Source organism: Sarcophilus harrisii, chromosome 3, assembly GCF_902635505.1.
Source record: "Sarcophilus harrisii chromosome 3, mSarHar1.11, whole genome shotgun sequence".
Taxonomy (NCBI): domain Eukaryota; kingdom Metazoa; phylum Chordata; class Mammalia; order Dasyuromorphia; family Dasyuridae; genus Sarcophilus; species Sarcophilus harrisii.
The window spans coordinates 589,880,772-589,901,563 of NC_045428.1; the positions used below are offsets into that span (position 1 = coordinate 589,880,772).

At 42.3% G+C, this 20,792-nt stretch overlaps 1 protein-coding gene across 1 annotated transcript in view; it reads right to left on the reverse strand.

Moving 5' to 3' along the window:
• Positions 1 to 1,067: 1,067 nt before the first annotated feature.
• CATSPERG (cation channel sperm associated auxiliary subunit gamma) overlaps positions 1,068 to 20,792 on the reverse strand; it is a 29,339-nt gene continuing 9,614 nt past the window's right edge. The window contains exons 10-28 of the mRNA XM_031961623.1: positions 11,355 to 11,414; positions 10,712 to 10,966; positions 10,386 to 10,515; positions 9,584 to 9,695; positions 9,181 to 9,339; positions 8,975 to 9,093; positions 7,672 to 7,885; positions 7,500 to 7,562; positions 5,918 to 6,156; positions 5,072 to 5,198; positions 4,760 to 4,816; positions 4,055 to 4,211; positions 3,870 to 3,933; positions 3,388 to 3,483; positions 2,769 to 2,855; positions 2,404 to 2,496; positions 2,192 to 2,291; positions 1,567 to 1,687; positions 1,068 to 1,433 (exon numbers count right to left, since the gene is read on the reverse strand). Coding sequence (XP_031817483.1) covers positions 1,321 to 1,433; positions 1,567 to 1,687; positions 2,192 to 2,291; positions 2,404 to 2,496; positions 2,769 to 2,855; positions 3,388 to 3,483; positions 3,870 to 3,933; positions 4,055 to 4,211; positions 4,760 to 4,816; positions 5,072 to 5,198; positions 5,918 to 6,156; positions 7,500 to 7,562; positions 7,672 to 7,885; positions 8,975 to 9,093; positions 9,181 to 9,339; positions 9,584 to 9,695; positions 10,386 to 10,515; positions 10,712 to 10,966; positions 11,355 to 11,414 — 2,366 coding nt within the window. The 3' untranslated portion in view covers positions 1,068 to 1,320. The remainder of the gene's footprint in view (positions 1,434 to 1,566; positions 1,688 to 2,191; positions 2,292 to 2,403; positions 2,497 to 2,768; positions 2,856 to 3,387; positions 3,484 to 3,869; positions 3,934 to 4,054; positions 4,212 to 4,759; positions 4,817 to 5,071; positions 5,199 to 5,917; positions 6,157 to 7,499; positions 7,563 to 7,671; positions 7,886 to 8,974; positions 9,094 to 9,180; positions 9,340 to 9,583; positions 9,696 to 10,385; positions 10,516 to 10,711; positions 10,967 to 11,354; positions 11,415 to 20,792) is intronic.

Consider the following 20,792-nt stretch of genomic DNA (forward strand, 5'->3'; position numbering starts at 1 on the left):
CATATATTGGATTTAACATATACTTTAACATATTTAACATGTGTTGGACTATCTGCCATCTAGGGAGGGGGTGGGGGGAAGAAGGGGAAAAGTTGGAACAGAAGGATCAATGTTGAAAAATTATCCATACATATGTTTTGTAAATAAAAAGTTATAATTTAAAAAATAAAAAAGGCATTAGCCATTTTGTTTTTGGTAGAGATTTCTAACATCTGTCTTGCTACTTGGAGAACCTTAATATTCTGCCTGCTGGCTGGACTATGTGTATATGTATGTGTGTGTATGCATGTGAGTGTGCATGCATGTGTGTGTGTATGTGTGTGTGTTTAAGGGAAGCCTATGTAACAAGGCTGCAGAAGTTGGGTGGTTAACTTAGGAAGGGCTTCAGATGCTAAGGGAGTTTGTATTTGTTTTTAAAGAAAAATAGGACATTTAGGAGTGCTGTTGAGATGGTGGAAGCAAAATTGAGACAGTTTGGATGTGGGTTGAGATAAAGGTGTTAATGATTTGGAGATGGTGAGCTTAGATAACTAGGTAAGTAATGATGTCTTCTACCATCAATAGGTAAATTTGGAAGAAGGGAGAGAAGGTATGGGGGGAGATGAATTCTGTATTGGACAGATCAAAGTTGATATTCCTGTGGGTCACATTGATCAAAATATCCAAAAGCAATTGATGTCGGACTGGAGCTCATGAGATTAGAAGCAGGGAAAGAATATGTCTCTCAGCCTGTCCCCTAGCTCCATCCTTGATCAGTGTAGCAGACATGTAGAGAGGAAGAAGGAGAGAAGAGAAGTGCCTGTCCCCTACAATTGTGGTTTCCATGTCCTTTCCAGACTCTTTTAGAACATACTTTTAGAGCATCAGTTTAGCTGGCCATTAGCTGGCCATTTCCCAAGCTTAGGCTAGCACTCAAGGAGGTCCTCCTCTCTATTTTTTCAGGTCCTTGTGCTGTAGTCTCCCTCTTTCCACCCTCCCTCCATCCCCAACCCAGTGTACACTAGGTTCTGGAAAGAGACGGCCTCCTCTGATACTGTATGGCCCAGACACTGCAGGAATTATACCCATTCCCTAGAAGTGGCTTTTTATTGATTGATCCAGAGGATGAGGGAGGCCAAAAGGAATGGAAGATGGCAGGGGACTAGGGAGGAAAAAAGGGGGGGGGGCTGGAAAGTCTCAGGAAATGTTGAGTTAGAGAGGAAAGGGGTATCCTGGGAGAAAGATAGGCCAGAAGGGATGGAGAGGGGAAGAAGGTTGGGGTGGAAGAGAACAGACCAAGGATAAGGAGAAACTGGAAGAGGTTTGCAGAGGCCATCAGCCTCATAGGCTTTTCTTGACTCTTCTTTTGAAAGAACCCCTCTCTGATGTACTTATCCTGGAGCTGATCACAGAGGGCACACTACTGGCAGATGTTGTGTATGTATAGAAAGATTCTGCAAAGAGAAGATCCAGGACACTAGTGGGGCAGCCTCCTAGTATAACTCAAAGGACGCTGCCCCTGCTCCCTGCCCCTAGTTTGCCCTTGCCCCTCCCTGGCTCCCTCTGGCCAACTGCCCAAGGACTTACCTGTAGTGATGAGATCAGTGAACTTTGCTTTAAGTTTTACCCAGCCATTCTTTATGTGTGGCCAGAAGAAGTAGGACAAGAGGTACAAAAAGATAACACCCAACCATATATACAAGGATATCTGGTGAGGGTAAGAGGTTAGGAGAGGAGACTTGAGGACTGTGGGGCAGAGCAGAAATGAAGGAAAGCATCCCCGAGAACTCCAAGGGATGGCATGAAGGGATGGGCATAAGGCGGGAGACCTAAAGGCTTTAGGGAAGAGGTGGTGATGATGGAAAGGGAGGCAAAGGGGAGAAACTGCAGATAGGGAGGCAGTGAAACAGTCATTTAGGGCTGGGTGGGGAGGAATAGTTATGGTAAGCCTTGTCCACGGAAGCAGAGATTTAAAGGTGAAAGGGACCTTCTAAGGATCCAATTCAATCACCTCATTTTACAGATGAGGGACCTGAAGCCAGGAGAGGTCAAATACCTTGGCCAAGGTCATCCAAGACTGGCAGGGCCAAGATGCAAATCCAGGCCCTCTGACTCTAGGTTCAGAGCTATTCCCACCATACCAGACTGGGGAAGACTGGGAAAGGAGTGATGGGGGAAGGGCAGGGGAAGGGCAGGGAGAAGAGAGGCTCACCCGTACAAAGAAGAAGGCCCTTCGACGACTGAGGGGGAGGCCATGGATGTGGAGGAAGAAGATGAGCTGATAATCACAGTAAGTACTTGTGTCTACATCCCTGGCCAGGACAGAGAGTTTGTTCTTGGATGGCATTGTGCCCAAGGGAAAAACGAGGGGCTCTCCCATATGGCTCTACACCACCTTCCCTTCCCTTTCCCAGAAGATCTCACCTGTTGCTCACCATGATTTTGAAATAGAATTCAGGAGAATAGATAGACTTGGGGATGATATCATAACAAGGAGAGTTCGGCAGACATAGCCACCTAGGGAGATTTGCAGCTATGGGGCACTGGGGAAATCCAAGGCAACCTCCCACCTCCACCCCTACCCCCCCTCAATACTCCATCTTGAAGGTGGCCAGCAGCAGCCTGCAGATACTGAGGAAGCAGGGAACTCTTTCCCTTCCTCAAGGGCTGGGAATACCCTGAAGATACCAGGGAAATAAGAAGCTCTTTCCTTCTCCCCAAGGGCTGGGAGCAGCCTGCAGATACTGACCAGGCAGAGAGAAGGGCTCTGGGACCCGGGCCTTGCTTACTCAATGCCAGAGCTGTTATAACTCAGGATCCTAAAGGTCTGTGACTGTTTCCGTTTGTCCCTGACAATCCAGATGAGGCTCTCAGAGCTAGAGAGAGGAAAGGCTACGTTCTGCTTCTGGCTGGGCCTCCTAGGCCAGCTGTCTGGTGAACTTGGATCCTCCATGGGATACTTGTGAGTGCCTGCACGCCGTTTGTGCACAGGTTTGCCTGAGGCCATGTCTCAGCTCATGGTAGGCATTTTGCTATTAACAAATATTGATCATGTGACCTCTGACCTTGAGCTCTAAAACTATGATTTTATGCATGCTTAACCTGCAGAAGGTAAGCCTCAGAGAGCCCATGAGGGCTGTCTTCAAGTCACTGTAAGACTGTAAAGAGAAAGGTTTAGTTGGATTCGGTTTGTCCCTCAAGGCCAAGATGGTGCCATGGTACAGGAGCTGGCTTTAGATAGCCAAAGGACGTGAGTCTGAATCCCAGCTCCGACACATATTACAGATACCAGCTTGGAGAATTACTCCGCCTTTCTGGACTTCAGAAAGTCTTGGGAAAAAGTGGCAGGGGAAGGTTGATATGGGGGAGAGACTCCAGGAGCCCTATGGGCTTGGGGTCAGTAGTTACGTGTCATTAGGACTGTTGTAGCGGACGATCTCTTCCTCTGAGTAATCCACTATCTTGTCCAGGGAAGTTCCTCCACCAATCACCTTTAGGACATAGCTGCACCAGAGACACAGGGGCTTGGGCAACAAGGACCTAGCCAGAAAAGCAGCTCCCTGTCCCCTTTCCACCTGTCTCCCAAATTCTTCTCCACCCTGACAAAGGGAGGATCACTGTTGGCTTCACCCCACCCCTACAAAACACAGACACAGACATGGACAGACAGATACATCCACACAGTTAGGCAAGAGGCAGGGGCCCAAGAGGGGAGGTCCAGAGGAAAGAAAGTGGCCTTGGGGGTTTTAAGGAAAGGCTTAGCTTGTCAGCACTTTCTCAGGCAGGATTTGTATCTCACTATGGCATGTAACCAATACTGCTGAAGTCCCCAGTTGTTTTTCCCAAGGCTTTCCCAAAAGCAGCCACAACAGGGAAGGCATGGGGCTTACCTGCCAGTGAAGCTTCCAGACTCACCAGTCACCATGTCTTGGATCAGGAAGAAAGGGTGGAAAGCTGTGGAAGGAGGAAACAAGGCTGAACTGGGAAAAGGGTGGAGCTGTGTTAGGGCAGAGGGCTGGTACTGGACTGGGGGAAGGTCATGTGCTGGGTGGCAGGGCAGGGGCCCCTCTCTCACGATCACTGAATAAGAAGCAAGGCATTTCAGGGTCTGGGTGCACACAGTCAAAGTAGCGTTTATTGGTCTTCTTGTTGTGCCGAAGGGTCAAAGTGATGTCAAAGGCCAACCGCTTGCCTGGGGGGCAGCCGATGAACATGGGGATCTGCCGATTGCCCTACCCAAGGAAGTGGAGAAGGAGGAAAGAGAGCAAGAGAGAAGAGTTGGGAGGGAAGAGAGAAACATCAAATTCATCCATTGCTCCCAATTCCCCACTGTCTTCTAGGCCAAGCCATGAGGAAGCAAGAACATGTCATGGCCTTTCTCCCAGGGAATCCCCCAGAGTACCCCCTTGACTGGGAGCAAATCTTCCTGGCTGGAGCTGACTCTAATTGGCCTCTACCCACTAATATGTAGAGCTGAAGGAGAAAGGGAAATGGCCATGTGGCAGGACTTCTAAGATCCTTCCTCCTCATTCTCTAAGAGCTGAAGAGCACAGAGAACATTTTATCCACTTGAGACCCACCAAAGGACAAGGACCACTGCATGCTTTTTGCCATTCCCACATGGGAAGTTGGGATGGGAAAAGGTGGGAAGAGTCAGTTTTGAGTGAGCAGGAGAATGAACTTTTCCCCCTCCCCATCCTTGGGAAGACCAGAACCCAGACTGTGGAATACCTCCCCTCCCTAAGAGTCTGCCAACCCCCCATGATTTATCCTTTGTTACCAGCATACGATATCCAAATCGGGTTCTAACAAAGCACTTCGCAGCTGAGTCAACTACCTGTAAAAAGGACTACTTACTCAGTGCTGGCAGCCAGCTACCCCCAACCCCACTTCTTTTACTGTCATCCACCTTCTGCTTCTTCTCCTATTAACATCAAAGGTACACAGTAGGAAAGCAAGCTGACTCCAGCCTCGGCCCAAAGACTTCTCTCAACTACAGCCTCCAATTTGTCAACCCTATCATTGAGCCATTGAGCCATCTTCCCACCCCACCCAATAGTAGCTTCTTCCTCCATTCTTCCCTATCTCTCACCTTGAAGTGTACAGCTGTTTTCATCAAGTTGTGTCCACTGATACTTTGATTGAAACATTTGCGTTTGTCCTTGACAATCACCTGGTCAGGTTGAAGGGAAGGTGCTAAGGTTCTGGAGAGCTCCTCCCTACCTCCCCCTCAGACCTCTCCAGGCAAGGTGAGGGGAGGACAGAATTGACCCTGTCCTGAGGCCATAAGGCCCATCCTAGCTAGTTACTAGTTACTCAATTACAACCATTCTATGTGATTCTGTGGCCGTGTTTGTCTTGTGCACCGATCCTGTATAAAATGCGAGTCCTCAGGGGAAGACAGACAAATGTGGTGGTGATTGACTGTGTCCCAGGTCTAGTACACTGCCTGCTTTGTAGAGGTCACCTAATAAATGTGTTGGGGTGCAGTGGAGACTTGAGGCACACTACTGGCTAAGGAGCCTTGAGGCTTAGAACTGAGACTGGAACCTCAACTATTTGTCTTGTCTTTCACAGTCACTTCATCTGGTATCTAAGATGTTAATTCCTTCTTGCCCAAGAATCCAGGTAAATTGAGCTGTAGCTAGAATACACCCACACAGGAATACACATGTATGTTTGGGCACATGGTCTGCCCCTCTCACCTTATTTTTTTTTTTATTATAGCAACTTTTTATTGACAGAATCCATGCCAGGGTAATTTTTTTTTACAACATTATCCCTTGCACTCACTTCTGTTCCGATTTTTCCCTCCCACCCTCCACCCCCTCCCCTAGATGGCAAGCAGTCCTATATATGTTGGAGGAGAGGAAGGAGACAAAGGTGAACCAGCAGTCCAAGACTCTCCTCCTAGCCCCCTGCCTGGCTATCCCATCATCTTCCCCCCAACCTGGTTCCATTCCACCAGCCCTTGAGGTTCCCATAGATACGCCCACTTTTCCAGGAAGTTTTCCGAACGAAGAGGAAAAAGGTGAAATTGTATTCATCCCCCTTGTCCAAGTAGATGTATTTGGGCATCCCAGTCTTTTTCACATGATAAAGCTTTTCATAGCCATCCATGTCAATTTGTATGCCGTATACATTCTGAAAGTTACTGGCTCTGTAGAAATAGAAAGCCTGCCAAGACCAGGGAGGGATCATCAGGCTTTGGGCACTTCCTGAAAATCCCATCAGTCCCCATAGTGCCAAGGATCCCAGAAAGAAATGGACAGGAACTCATAGACTCAAAGAGGAATCTCCTTCCAGGGTACCTCCTCTACACTGTCCCACTCCAACCCCATCCAGGTTTGCTCAGCTCTTCTGGAAAGCTCTGATCGGTAGAAAATTTTCCCTAAACCTTCCTCTCTTCCCTGTCTCTCTTCCCTTTTCCTCCAAACTATTCCCAGTTTTGCTCTCAGGGGTGAAGCAAAGTAAGTTAAATCCCTCTTTCATACAGCAGCGCTCTCAACAAAATCTCAACATGACAGTTGGTCACTAAGGCCATCTAAGTCGTCTCTTGTCCAGGCTCAGCATGGCCAGTTCTGTCTACAGATTCTCCCACAGCATAACCCCCAGTGCCCTCATCATCCTTCATGCCCTCCCCTAGACTATTAGCTTGTCAGTGGCCTTAAGGAAATGTAGCAGCCAGAATCAAACACAGCTTTCCAGGTGTGATGGTTCAGAGCACCACCTGTCCCCTCCTTGCTTCTCTCTTACTGGAGTAAAGATGGCACTGACATTCTGGGCTGTTACATCAGAAGATGAAGATGTGTTGGGCTAGCAATCCACTAAGACCCTAATACCATTTTTTTCCCTCCTGTGTGTGGCCAAACCATCCCCAACTTGTGCTTTGGACACTGACTTTTTGAACCCAAGTGTTTTAAGACTGTACATTATTATTTCCTGAATTTCGTCATATCAGATTCAGCCCTGTGCTCTTTTGCCCCAGAGCTTTTTCAGTCTAAACTTTCTCATCCACTGTATAAGCTATCTCTCTTTTCTGTCCCCTTCAGATTTAATGAGCATATTATGCCTTGATCCAAATGATTGATCCAAATATTAACTAGCACTGAGCCAAGCCCATATCCTTGAGGCCCTCCCCTAAGGACTTCTGATACCACCCCAGCCTCAAACCATTAAGGTCTTTGCTTTTGAGATCTTGCCATCCAATGAGCTAGTAATCCCTCTTGGCTATGGTATCCCCTGTCCCTGGTTCCAAAGCCCTGGGACCCGGGGCATGCTGGTAGATGGTTTAACAAGTAGATCTCCAGCTATAGTGTTTGGTGATTTCCAAAGCATAATGCTCACCCTGAAAATCTAACAACCAGCTCTCCTTCAGTACACTGCTGAGGAACCTCTGGCCCAATCCCACAATCCCTGCCTCCATACTCCCCTAACTTCCCTCCCATGTCCCTGTAGCAGAATGCAGAAGTAGGAGGGAAAACGAGCCTGGAGGATTACCCCCTGCCCATCCCTTTTACCTTATGTTGCTTCTTATCCTTCCACCAACGCCAGGTGGGGTCATGGACAGGATCAGCATAGGGCTAGAAAGGCAACCGAAAATGTTCAGGCAAGTGCTGGGGAAGGAAACCCCTTGAGTTTTCCAACTGCCTTCCAGCTACTTAGGACTTCCCCTCCTTCCCCCAAATATACCTTGTTATACTTGGAGTGCAGCCAGAGCAGGTGGTAGACAAGGCCCTGGTAGATGGCCAGGGAGACTTTGCTGTGGAAGCCAGAATCGGAGCTTATGAAAGGTGGCTTTGCACGATAGCGTTCCAGCCGTGTGTATCGTTGTGGATTGGGCAGGTCTTTTATCTGCATCAGCTCGAAAGGGCAGGGATTAATAAAGGAGAGGGTCCCTAGAACCCTAAGAAGGGCAAGGAGGGAAAGATATTGGAGAGGAACCATGTCCCAGTCTGAACAAGCCCCCCCCCCAGATCTTTCATTCACATGTCATTTATCATCCATCCATGTAAATGTTTGTCCATTTATCTATACATTCTATCGGTATTAATCAGCTTTCCATCCATTTATCTATATATCCTATCCATAAATCTCTGTATTAATCAGCTTTTCATTGATTTAATTAGATATTTCCCTTTCTGTCCATTCATCTATCTATACACATATCAACCACCCATCCACTGGTTCAGTTATATATCCATTCATGCATGCATTCATTCATCCATCTATCTCTCCATCCATCTATTCATCCATCCATCCATCTGTTAGTCCTATTTATTTATTCAGCAAATACTCAGTAAAATGAAAATGGTGATAAGTCTTTCTGTTCCCAAAGAGCTTATAGCATAAGAATAAGAGAGATGAAATGTCAAGTGAAAAAATAACTATGAAATCAGATAGTGAAATCATTGTGAAAGGTCTATGCTGTGAAGGCCAAATTAGCACCCTGGATGCCTTAGAATTAGCCAGAGACAGGATAAGCAAAAGTCCTTGCTCTTTATTCTTGGTCTTAGGGGTAGAATAGAGGGAATGGACACAGCAATCTCCACACCTTCTTTCTCTTCTTCTCTTCCCAAAAAGTAAGTCTGGCTTGTCTTACTCCACTCTCTTATCCCTCCTACAATTCTCTGTATACACCAACAGATCCAGCCAGCACAGAATAGTGGAGCAGGCCATTTTCCAAGCATATGCTAATGGAATATTGTCCAATAAGCAATTAGCCTTAAGTGCTTGGTTGTCCAAGTGCATCTGCTCAGAGTTTCAGCCCTTTACACTATGCAAAGCATGAGAAGAGAAGCATTACTGTTACCTAATGGAGTCACAGAAACATTTATGGAGATGTCATCTCAGCTAGACATACAATGGCTTCTTGAGGTGGCTCTGCATGGGAGGGACTCTCAGGGGTCCTAAGCTCTGACAACTTCTCCTTTTATCACCCCCACCCCAACTACTCTGTCATTCCCAGTGGGTAGTTGGATTCAGGTTTACTCACGGGCTAATATTAATCTCAAAGGTGGTCAGACCAAGCAGTTGATACACCAAGATTTGATCCACTGGCAGCTGCCTTTTCAGCAGCTTCCCTTCCCCTTTTTGGTTAATCAGGTAGACTAACTGTGGGGGGAAAAGTTTTTAAAGGGAATGAGGGTGGGTTATTTCAACCCTCTGTGGATAGATTTTTTCCTTGGTGGCCAACCTCACCTGATGCACACCCATACTGTCATAGAAGATGCTGACTGAAGTCTCATTGGCTGTGTACAGGCTTGAGCCCTTCATCTGGGAAAGGTTGAATACAACCTGCCAGCCATCTGATGGGTACAGACGATGTACCTTGAAGCTGCCTTCAACAATCAACCAGATCTGGAGCCGAGAGCCCAGGAGGTATAAGGAGAGAGAAAGTGAGATAGGACAGGAATTTGAGGGCCCCAGCCTGATCCTTTGGAGGGGGGGGTAAGAAGTAGGGCGCCCAGGATGAGGGGAGTAGGAGCATTGAAGGCCATGAAGGGATGGGGATCCTCCAGGGAGGAGCTGGGTGTTTAGGAAAGGGCAAAGAATAGGGAGACAGAAGTTATGGGAATGGTCGGGCCAACCTTCTGTTCCCCACCTCCTCGTTCTCAGTGACGCAGACCACTTGGCCTTTGTAGGAGCTGGTCATATACTTTACTGAGGACTCCTTGGGAAATTTAGACATGTATATGTAATTCTTCTTATCATAGCTGTGGGGGGAGCAAAAAGGAACTTAGTCAAGAGCATCTGAGAGGAACAGAGCCCAAAGAGCTGTTTCTCTCTACTTGTTCCTCCTCTCCTGCTCCCTCCTCCCCGCCTTTTACACCCTCAGCTCCCTGGGCTCTAGATTCAAGGATTCATAGGCTCCAATGTCCCTACTGGAGAGATGGGGAAATAAAAAGGCTGGAATCACATAATGAGTTAAGAGGCCAGAACTTGAACTCAGAACCCCTTTTACTCTAGCCCACAGTCTCAGGGCACTCAGGGCCAGAATCTAGACTAGTTTTACATTTACAGGGGCTTATAAATATCAGCTCCTTTGACATCCTCACAACTACACAGAGAGGCAGATGCTGTTATTTTTCTTGTCTTACAGATGAGCAAATGGAGTCTGAGGGATTTACCCAAGTCACACAGCTATTAAGTGCATAGGCTAGATTAGAACTCAGCTCTTCCTTACTGCAGACTCACCACTCCATCCACTTCCACTACCTCGATTTCTAGTCATTCATGTTTCTTGGGGCATTGTGAGCAAGAGGAAGGCTGTAGCCAATTCTCAAAGGGAGGAGGAGAAGAGAGGGAAGGGCTTCCGGTCCCCCAAACTCAGGGATTCTAGTTGTGCACATGGCCACTGGTCTGGATGCCCTCCCTTCCCACCCTGTTTTCCCCTTTGCCCTCACCTCTGCAGAATAGCATTGCCCCAAATGAACAGCAGGTGGGAGAAAGGATTGTAGAACAATCCCTTGGGCACCAGAGGGTAGTCAGTGTACTTCTCCATGCCCAGCAGCATCACGAAATCCATGTCATCACCTTTTTAGGGATCAATACCATTGTAGTGAATTCCCCCAGTTCATACCACTCCTCCCTTTGCTCAGCATCTCATACCCATCTCTTCATCCCCTAGCTCCCAGAGCCTCCAGTCTCTCACAACCCTCTCTCCCTCCCCAGATTTTCCCAGATATTTAGCCTTTTGATCCCCTGCAAATTCTCAGGTAATTCCACCTACCAATAGGGATGAAAGGAGGAATTTGAAAGAGCAAGTTGAGCGAATCCAAATGGACTCCTTTAAGAATTGGTGAGTACTGTAAAATCTGGAAACGTGACCTGTTGCCTTGAACAAACTCCATGAGAAGCAAGAAAGTATAGTCCTCCATGTTGTACACCACCCAATGGAGCCGACACTTTGGGAGTGTGAAATAGTGGCTAGAGCTGCTGGCCGGATGCTGTCCACTGGAGCCCCTTGGCATCTCCTGGAAAAAATCTGGAACCTCTTTGTGCAATGACAACTCCCCCAGGGATTCAGGGTCTGCCTTGGAATCTCTGCCAACTTCCCTTCCCTAGGCTATAAGCACTCCAAAGAGCTCACGACCTTCCCAGGGGAAAAGTCTTCCTAGGACCCTAGACACCATGAAGTTTAGAAACTGGAAAGGACCTTAGAAGTCACTGAGCCCAATACTCTCCTTTTGCAGATGAGGGAACTGAAGCCCAAGGAGGGGAAAAGCATGTTTCTCAGAATCACAAAGCTAATCAGTGGCAGAGGCAAGATGGACTAAATCCAGCACTCACTCTCCACTGTATTGCACTACCTCCCCACACCTGGACTTCAACACCACCCCTGGGGGACACCACCATCACCCTATTATCCATACCTTTTTGGATGTCACACAATGATTTCATATTAGGCATCCTTCTAAAATTTACTCTACCATCTGGGGAAAGAGGTAGGAGGGGGATATGAAGACAGGGATCAGCATTAGGGGTCAGTATTAGGGCTAAAGCAGAGCAGCTTCCTTCTTACTCCCTAGCCTTAAGAGTGGCCCAGGATGAGCAGCCTGTAATCTCTGAAAGAGGGGAATCTATAAACACACCATTCCCAAGATGAACTTATGAACAAAGGGCCAGGAGGACTTCTCACAAGCATGTGCCACTTATGGTCCCTGGTCTCGAACTATTGCTTTCCATTCCCTCTTTGGGTGTCAGTGATGAATTCTAGGTCCCCAGCAATACAGGAACCTCATACCAAGTCCTCCATTATTTCCCCCATGCAATGGGATTTAACCCCAGTCCTTTTCAAGAATTGGATTTAGATGCCTGGTGGGACCAGCAGGGCACTGCTCCCAGATTTAACCTCAAACACCCTTATAGATGGGAGTCTGAGGGGAAAACCCATACCCTTGTGTCAGCCATCAGCACTAGAATCAAGACAAGATTAATACAGTAGCCTAGTATTTTTGGGATAAGAAATAAATTTAAAAACTAATTTGGTGCCTCTTTGCTTGTGTGCTCTGGGCAAGCACCCCAACTATCTTAACCTTATTAAAGCTCAGTGCAATGCTGCCATCTGAATAAACAATAACAAAACTCAGGGATTGGATGGAGGAAGCATCCTTGTTCTAGAACTCACTGATAAGAGGTAAGATCTGCCCCAGAGGAGGGATTGTTTTGCTTTATATCTCCAGCACTTATTCACCTAAAGCAGTGGTTGGCACACAGTAGGCACTTAATAGATGCTTGTGGATTGACAGAGTGAGATATCACTTACATTATCCTGTGGCAGGAAGAAAGCAGCAATCACTCTATCAGTCTACAAGCATATAGTAAGCACTGACTATTTATTTGTCAGGCTCTGTGCTAGGTGCTGGTGATGGGAAGACAAAGAATGGAAGAATCCATGCCCTCAAGGAGCTTATATTCTAGTGAAGGAAAAACCACATGCCCACATATGTATATGTTGTTCAGTCATTTCACTGGTGTGAGACTTTGTGAGTCCATTTGGGATTTTGTTGGCAAAGATACTGAACTGGTTTGCCATTTCCTTCTCTAGCTCATTTTACAGATGAGGAAATGGAGGCAGACAGGGTGAAGAGTCAGAGGCAACATTGAACCGCAGGTCTTCTTGATGCAGGCTCTACCCACTGTACCACTTAGCAGCCTCCTTATTAAATGGAGCTAACGAATGCACCTACCTCTCTGATAATTCAGGCATGTTAACATTGTATGAGATCCATCTGTATCTTGTAAACCCTCTTATAAAATCTCTATCAGATTTGCTGGAAGAGATAAAATCTCTCATTTCAGAAGGATAGGTGTTAAGAGACAGATAATTCTCTGAGAGACTCCAAAACTGTGGATCATAACATCTGAAGGAGTTGCAAGGAAGCCTTTGCTGACACAGGTGTTGTAGATTGGGAACGAGATAAATTGGAGGCAGAGGGAAGAGAAGAGAGATCAGAAAACACAATAGCCTCTCAGTCAGAGAGGTTAGAGAACAGCAACTGCCTCTCAGTCTCCTTGTATCATCCTCTCACAAGAGGAGATCCATTCTGGGTTGGATCTCCAACAGCCACTGTCAAGTGGCTCTCAAGTATTCCAACAGCTCTCTCATGTATTCCAACATATGGCGCCCAACATGGGGCAAGAATTACAAGAAGAACCAGAGCTGTTTGTGAGGAGGATCCTTTCAGAGTTAAGGAAGAAGAGCCCCGGTAAGACTTTTTTAGTCAGGGTAATTAAATGAGCCAACACATCAAAGGACTGAGCCAGGAGACTGATGAGAGACTTAAATGCTTGTTCTATCTATAGTTCTCTTCTCTTTGAAAGTTTGCCTCAATCAACACCTGCTACAACCATCCAGAAGTGAATACTGCTGCTTGCATTCCTCAGTATGTGGACTATGCTGTAGGGGGGAAATAACAGCAAAAAAAACAAAAAACAGGGAATTGTTAAGGGACAGATCAATTCTCCAAGAGCCTCCACAGTTGTGGATCACAGCATATGAAGGAATTGCAAGGCAGCCTTTACTGACACTGGTGTTGCGGACTGGGAATGAGATAAATTGGAGGCAGAGGGAAGAAAGAGGAGAGAGGTCAGAGAACAGCAACTGCCTCTCAGTCTCCTTGTCTCATCTTCTCACAAGAGGAGATCCATTCTGGGTTGGATCTCCAGCAGCCACTGTCAGGTGGCTCTCAAGTATTCCAACAGCTCTCCCATGTATTCCAACAGATAGGCAAGAACAGATAACATGGAAGTACTGGAAATATAATTACATGAGAAATACCAACTTTCCCTCTTAATTGTACCTTTAGAAGGAAAAGGCCCTACCTATGCAAAAATGTTTGTAGCAGCTCTTTTTGTGGTAATAAAGAATTGGAAAAGAAGTGAATGCCCATAAATTGGGGAATGGCTGAACAAGCTGTGGTACATGAAGCTAACTAAATATTATTGTTCTATTAAAAATTATGACAGAGCTGATTATAGAAAGTCCTGGAAAGATTTACATGAACTGATGCTGAGCAAAACGAGCAGAACCAGGAATACATTGTACACAATAACAGCAAGAATGTGTGATGATCAACTATGAAAGGCCTGGTTCTTCCAAGCAGTTCTGTGATTCAAAACAATTCCAATAGACTTTGGACAGAAAACACCATCTGCATCAAGAAAAAGATCTAAGGAGACTAATGTGTAAATCAATCCATGCTATGTTCACTTCTTTTTTCTGTTTTTTAATCTCTCCCATTGTTTTTCTCTTTTGCTCTGATTTTTCTCTCCCAACATGATTCATAAACTATGTGTGTTAAAAGTAAACTTACATGCTAAGTGAAATGAGCAGGACCAGAAGATCATTATATATTTCAACAACAATACTATATGATGATCAATTCTGATGGACGTGGCTCTCTTCAATAATGAGATGAGCCAAATCAGTTCAAAAGAGTAGTAATGAACTGAACCAGCTACACTCAGGGAAAGAACTCTGGGAGATGACTATGAACCATTACATAGAATTCCCAATCCCTCTATTTTTGTCTGCCTGCATTTTTGATTTCCTTCACAGGCTAATTGTACACTATTTCAAAGTCCGACTCTTTTTTTATACAGCAAAATAACTGTTTGGATATGTATCCATATATTGTATTTAACTTATACCTTAACATATTTAACATGTATTGGTCAACCTGACATCTGGGGGAAGGAGGGAAAAAGTTGGAACAAAAGGATTTGCAATTGTCAATGCTGAAAAATTACCTATGCATATATCTTGTAAATGAAAAAAAAACTGTAATAATAAAAAATGCAAAAAAAAAAAAAAAGTAAACTTACAGAAAAAATTTTTACCTCTAAACTAATTCAGAGGGAAAACAAAATTCCTGAACTCAAATCAAGGATATAAGGTGACTTTAGGTAGATATATTCAATTTTAAAACACAGCAAAAAAAAATCAATTACATTGTAGTATCAATACAGTAGAAACTCAAGGCAATATTAATTTTGATCTTTTTTTATGGTCCCGAACCTGAGACCTATGAACTTGTTTTTTAAAAATATTTTGATAACTGTACTTCAACATAATTGGGGGAGGGGGTTGGACACTCAAGGTATTTTATTTTATGCATTAAAAAACATGATTCTCTCCTCTCAAAAGGGTCCATGAGCTTTACCAGGCTGTGAAAAGGGGGTCCATGACACAAAAAGATTAAGAACTCTTGGTTTAAGCAGAGGTCATTCTTCTTCCTTTAATGATAAAATGAAGGATACCTCACTGTGAGTATCTTTCTCCATAGTCATACTATTTCCCTACCTCCTCCTTTACTCCAGTCTTAGAGGAAGACATGTCCTTACTCTTTGTCAATATCAGTCCCTCTTCCTGTCTCCTTCAGAAGTCAGTGTCAGTGAGCATTACCTTTCTTATAGGCATAGTCTCTCTTTACCTATTAATTTCTGCCATGTTTCCTCGAACAAGTCAAAAGTCCCTTTCATTCACTCAACTCTGCCATCACTTGAACCACCATCTTTCATTTCTCTTTCTTTTCATAATAATCTCTTAGGAAAAGCCATCTACATTCTGAAGCTACTCTCTTACACAGTCTCTGAAATGTTGAATCCACAGGGCTTTTCACAGGCTTCAGCCTCCTTGATCTAGTCTGTGAAGCCACATGGTTGGCCACCCTCTCTTCCTGAATACTCTCATTTCTTTAAGTTATTGTGACACTATTCTCTCTTGATTCTCCTTCAGTTTGACCAACTCTTCTCATTCTCTTTTATTCTTTATTTTAAATTTAATAAAAGAAAAAGAAAAGAAAAGAAACCACATTGCCATGTACACAGCAGAACATGGAGTATTAAAAATATAAAGCAATAATTTCCATTTCAAGAAAGTCTATATAAGAAATACTACACATTGTGTGCAGAGGTGTTCATCTTTTCACTATTTCCTTGAAGGTTTTCTTTTGTTCTCTGCTGTGCATTTTTTAATTTAATTCTTTTTTATCCCCTTCCTTTCCTCTTTTCTCAGAAAGCTACAATTAAGTGAGGATATAAACACACACATATATACACACACAAATGTTATCTATGCATACATATAAACCTATATTAATACATATACATACATATGTATATAATCATACATATAAATATATTCATATGCATCTATGTAAGACCATACTATGTCTTTTATTTCTGTGAAGGTGAATAATAAAAAGCTTCCTTTATAAGAGCAAGACTTTCAATAATTTTCTAACTCTACCAACTCATCATTTCCTACACCACAGCAATATTTCAACCTTATACTGTGTATTTTAAAAAGACTAAAATAATGTTTATTATTCTTATTTCACAACTCTCCTAACTTTACTTCTACCCATTACCTTAACCTATTCCCCTCCAACAATCTCTCCCTTATCCTCTCCCATCTCTCTTTATCCCATTCCTGTTGATCTACACAATCTTCTATATCCTCCCCTTTATCCTATTCCCTCTTATTTCTTTATAAATCTAAATAACTTTTATTCCCTTCTAAATTCATGTTGTTCTTTTAATTCAGATCTGACATGAATAGAGCTTCCTCTAAAAATGCCTCTCATCTTCTCCCCCTCCCTATTCTCTTACCTTCATTTCTTTTCTTTCTGAATTTAGACTTTTACACTTATGTGTGTACACACACACACACACACACACACACACACACACATATGCAGTCCTCTCTTTACCCTTACCAATGAGGTTAGAGTTCCAGAACTATCAGCCCCCCCTACTCCATCTAATTTCTCTGTGTCAGTTCTATCTATTGCACCTCATTGTTTAAAGCAATTATTTCTTTTATCTTTTCCTATATTGCTTAACTTTTTAGAATCATATACTCAGCTCTACCCTAATCTTTCTTTTGAACTACTCAATTAATCTTAGCCATATGGTTTACATTTCCATATATAAAAGTTTGTCCTTTGTAATTAATCTTTGACATTTACCTTATATTTCTCTTAGATCTGACATGTCAAATTTTCTATTAAATTCAGGTCTTTTTGCTAAAATCCTGAAAATTCTAGCAATTCATTGAATATCCTTTTTTTTTTCCCCCATTAAGGATTATGCTTAACTTTACTGGGTATGATATTTTCAACTGCATTCCTAATTCTTTTGTTCTACAGTATACACTGTATATACTAGCTTCTGCCAGGTCCTGTGTGATTCTCATTGTGGTTCTGCTATATTAGAATTTTTGTTTTGTTGCTTGTTAGTATTTTCTCCTTCACCTGGGAGTTTAAGAATTTGGCTATGATGTTCATGTAGAATTTCCTTGTAGGATCTCTTTCAGGTGATGATTGTTGGATTTTTCTATTTCTACTTTCCCTTCATGTTCTAACAATTTAGGGCAATTTTTAAAATTATACTATTGTATTAAGATTCTTCTGATCAAAGCTTTATGTTTTTTCTTTTTGATCTGTTCTCCCAATCTGTTGTTTTCCTTATGTATCACATATTTAATTTTTCATTCCATTTTATTATTCCTTGGTCTTTTGTAACTTTTCTGGCTTCCCTCTGCCCAATTCTAGCTTTCAAAGAGTCATTATTTTCCTTAAAATTCTGGATATCCTTTTCTAGTGGATCGACTTTTTAATAATCTTGTCTTGTATTCTTATTTAAAAATTTTTCCCTCAGTCTTTGCCATTGGCTTTTAAAGGTTTTATTTTAGTTCTATGAATTATTTTGGGGCAGATGACCATTTGATGTTACTTTTTGGGTTAGGAGAGGCTTTTTTTTTTTTTGCTTAAGTATCCCCCTCCAGAAACAAACTCTAGTCTTCTTTATTCCCATCATAACTTTTTATGGTTAGATTCTTTCTCTTTTGCCTGTTCTTTTTTAAATTTATAGGAACTTTTTAATGTAATCACCTCTAGTCTTGGAGTGTGAAGTATGGTGCCTCTGGCCTTCAGTCCTCTTTCAGTTTTCTCCTCTGCCCTGGAAGGAATAAGTTCTCACATCAGCAGAGTCTTTACCCTGCTGCTTCTGCACTCACAAGATATGTCCTGGTTCCTTCTCATCTATGGCCAAGTTTTAGCAGCACAGCTGGGTATCACTTATTAACAGAAGTTGACTCAATATTTTCTGACTCAGATGACTGAGTCCCCACATTGTCTGAGAAATACAAATTCCTGTAACTGGGATCAAGGTTACTTCCCAATCCAATTGTCCTCAGGCCTCCCCACTGGCTGTTTCTGCAGAATTATCCTGAAAGTGTTTATACTTCATGTGGGCCAAATCTCCATTCTGTTATCTTCCTATTTTCTGATTATTTTAGGATCACCACTGTTCTGCCCTAACTCTTGCTTATTTTCACAGCTCTACATTTGCCCTGAGGTGATATTTTGTCTTGCTTATGGGGAATAGCTTGGGATTTTCTGACCTAATCCACTATTCTCCAGGAATCACCTCAATAAACCCTCATTCTCTTTTGATGGATCTTAAATGTCCAAATGATGGACATTGTACCCACTAACTCGGTGTACTCAACCTATCTTCCAGGGTCCTCTTCTCCTTTTTTTTTTTCTTCTATGCTACTTCAGACATTTTTTTAATTGGGATAATCAATTTTTTTTTTTTGCCTCTGCTATTGATTTGGTCAAATTATGCTTATAGTATTTAAAAACTAGACCTGCATTCCTGGCATAAGTCCAGCCTTGTTTATGTGCATGATCTTTGTGATATGTTACTGTAATTTCCTTAGTAGACTTAAATTTTTGATCAATATTCATCAGGAAAATTTCTCTATAGTTTTCTTTTTCTGTTTTTACTCTCCCTGGTTCAGAGATCAGAACTACTGACACAAAAGGAATTTGGTAAGATTCTTTTTTGTTGCCTATTTGTTCAAACACATTATATTAGAATTGTCCTTTAAATGTTTGGTAGAATTCACTTGTACTTCCATCTGGTCTTGGATTTTATTTCTTTCCTCCTTAGGCAACTCATTTATGACTAGTCCAATTTCTTTCTTTTTTTTTATGAGGTTATTTAAGCATTCTACTTCCTTTTCTGGTAATTTGAGCAATTTATATTTTCACAAATATTTGTCCATTTCATTTAGTCAATTTTAATGCCATATAACAGACCCAAATAGCATCTAATTTTATTTCCATTTTCATTTGTTGTGCGTTTGTCATTTTTTTTCATTCTTGATACTGGTAATTTGTTATTCTTTTTTTTAAAAATCAAATTAAACAATGGTTTATCTTTTCCCCCATACTACTAGCTCCTACTTTTATTCAAATTTTAAAAACTTTTATTAATCTCTTCTTTGATGTTTAGGATTATCATTTTGGTGTTTAATTGGGATTCTTAATTTGTTCTTTTTCTAGTTTTTATTTAGTTGCATGCCAAATCTATTGATCTACTCTTTCTTTTATTAATGTTAGCATTTAGAAATATAAAATGTCCCCCAAATATTGCCTCAACCGAATCCTAAAAATTTCATTGTCATCTTTAATAAAATTGTTCTTGTGATTTGTTCTTTAACTCACTCATTCTTTAAGTTTTGTTTTTCAAGTGTGTCTCTTGTAAACAGCATATTATTTGGTTATTTTTTTATGCATTCTGATATCCTCTTTCATTTTATAGGTAAATTAATCCCATTTACATTCATTATTATGATTGTTAAATATGTATTTCTCTGATGAGCTAGATACTCTCAAAAAAACCCAAACCTGCAAAGTCCTCCATGAGCACTCAAAGTGAAATGTATCATATACAAATAGCATTGTTCAAAGATGACTAACTATAAATGACTACTATCAGAAGGCCAGTGATCCACAACTACTCTGAAGGACTTATGATAAAAAAAATCCTGTCCATGCCCAGAAAAGAAATCGATTGTACCTGAATACAGATTGAAACATTCTCATATTCTCTGTCTCTCTCTGTCTCTCTATCTCTGTCTCTCCCTCTCCCTCTCTTTTGTTTTCTTTTTATTAAGGTAGGAGATCTATGTTTTCTTTTTCAATTGACTTTTATGGAAATGTTTTACATAACTTCATATGTCATTTAATGGGGGCAAGGGTTGGTAACAAGAGAAAGAGTCTGGAACTCAAAAGTTTTTGAAAAAAACAATTTTTAAAAGTTATTTTATATGTAACTATGGGAAGAGACGGGTGCAGCTAGATGACAAAGTGGATAGAGCTCCAGCCCCAAAGTCAGGAGGACCTGAGTTCAAATCCTCAGACATTTAATACTTACTAGCTGTATGACCTTGGGCAAGTCATTTAACCCCAATTGCCTCACTTAAATACATTTTTAAAAATGTAACTAGGGAAAATAAAAAAATGAATGTGTAATTCTCTTCAACTTATTCACTATTATACTTCTATTTTTTTTTACTTTGTTCCCTTCTAAAAAAGTCTGTTGTATTTCTGACTATTCCCTTCTTAAACTATTTTTCTTCTTATCATATCAATCCTCTTTCCCATAGTTCCTTTTCCCTTGGTAAAATGTTCTATACTCAGCTGTGCGCACACACACACACACACACACACACACACACACATACACACACACACTCTTCCCTCTTTCAACCAGTTCAGATAAAGATTAGGTTCAAACAATCCCTAGTCCCTCCAGACCACTATTTTTTTCTTTATGGCAAAGACACTTCCTTGTCTTTTATGTCAGATAATTTTCCTTCCCACAGTACATCCCTCTTTCTCACTCTTCCATTTTGTTTTTGAGAACATAACAAAATATATTCATACCCATGTCCTCTAAGTAGACTACTTCTGTTGTAATGATGAAATTTTTTGAGTTACATGATATCAGCT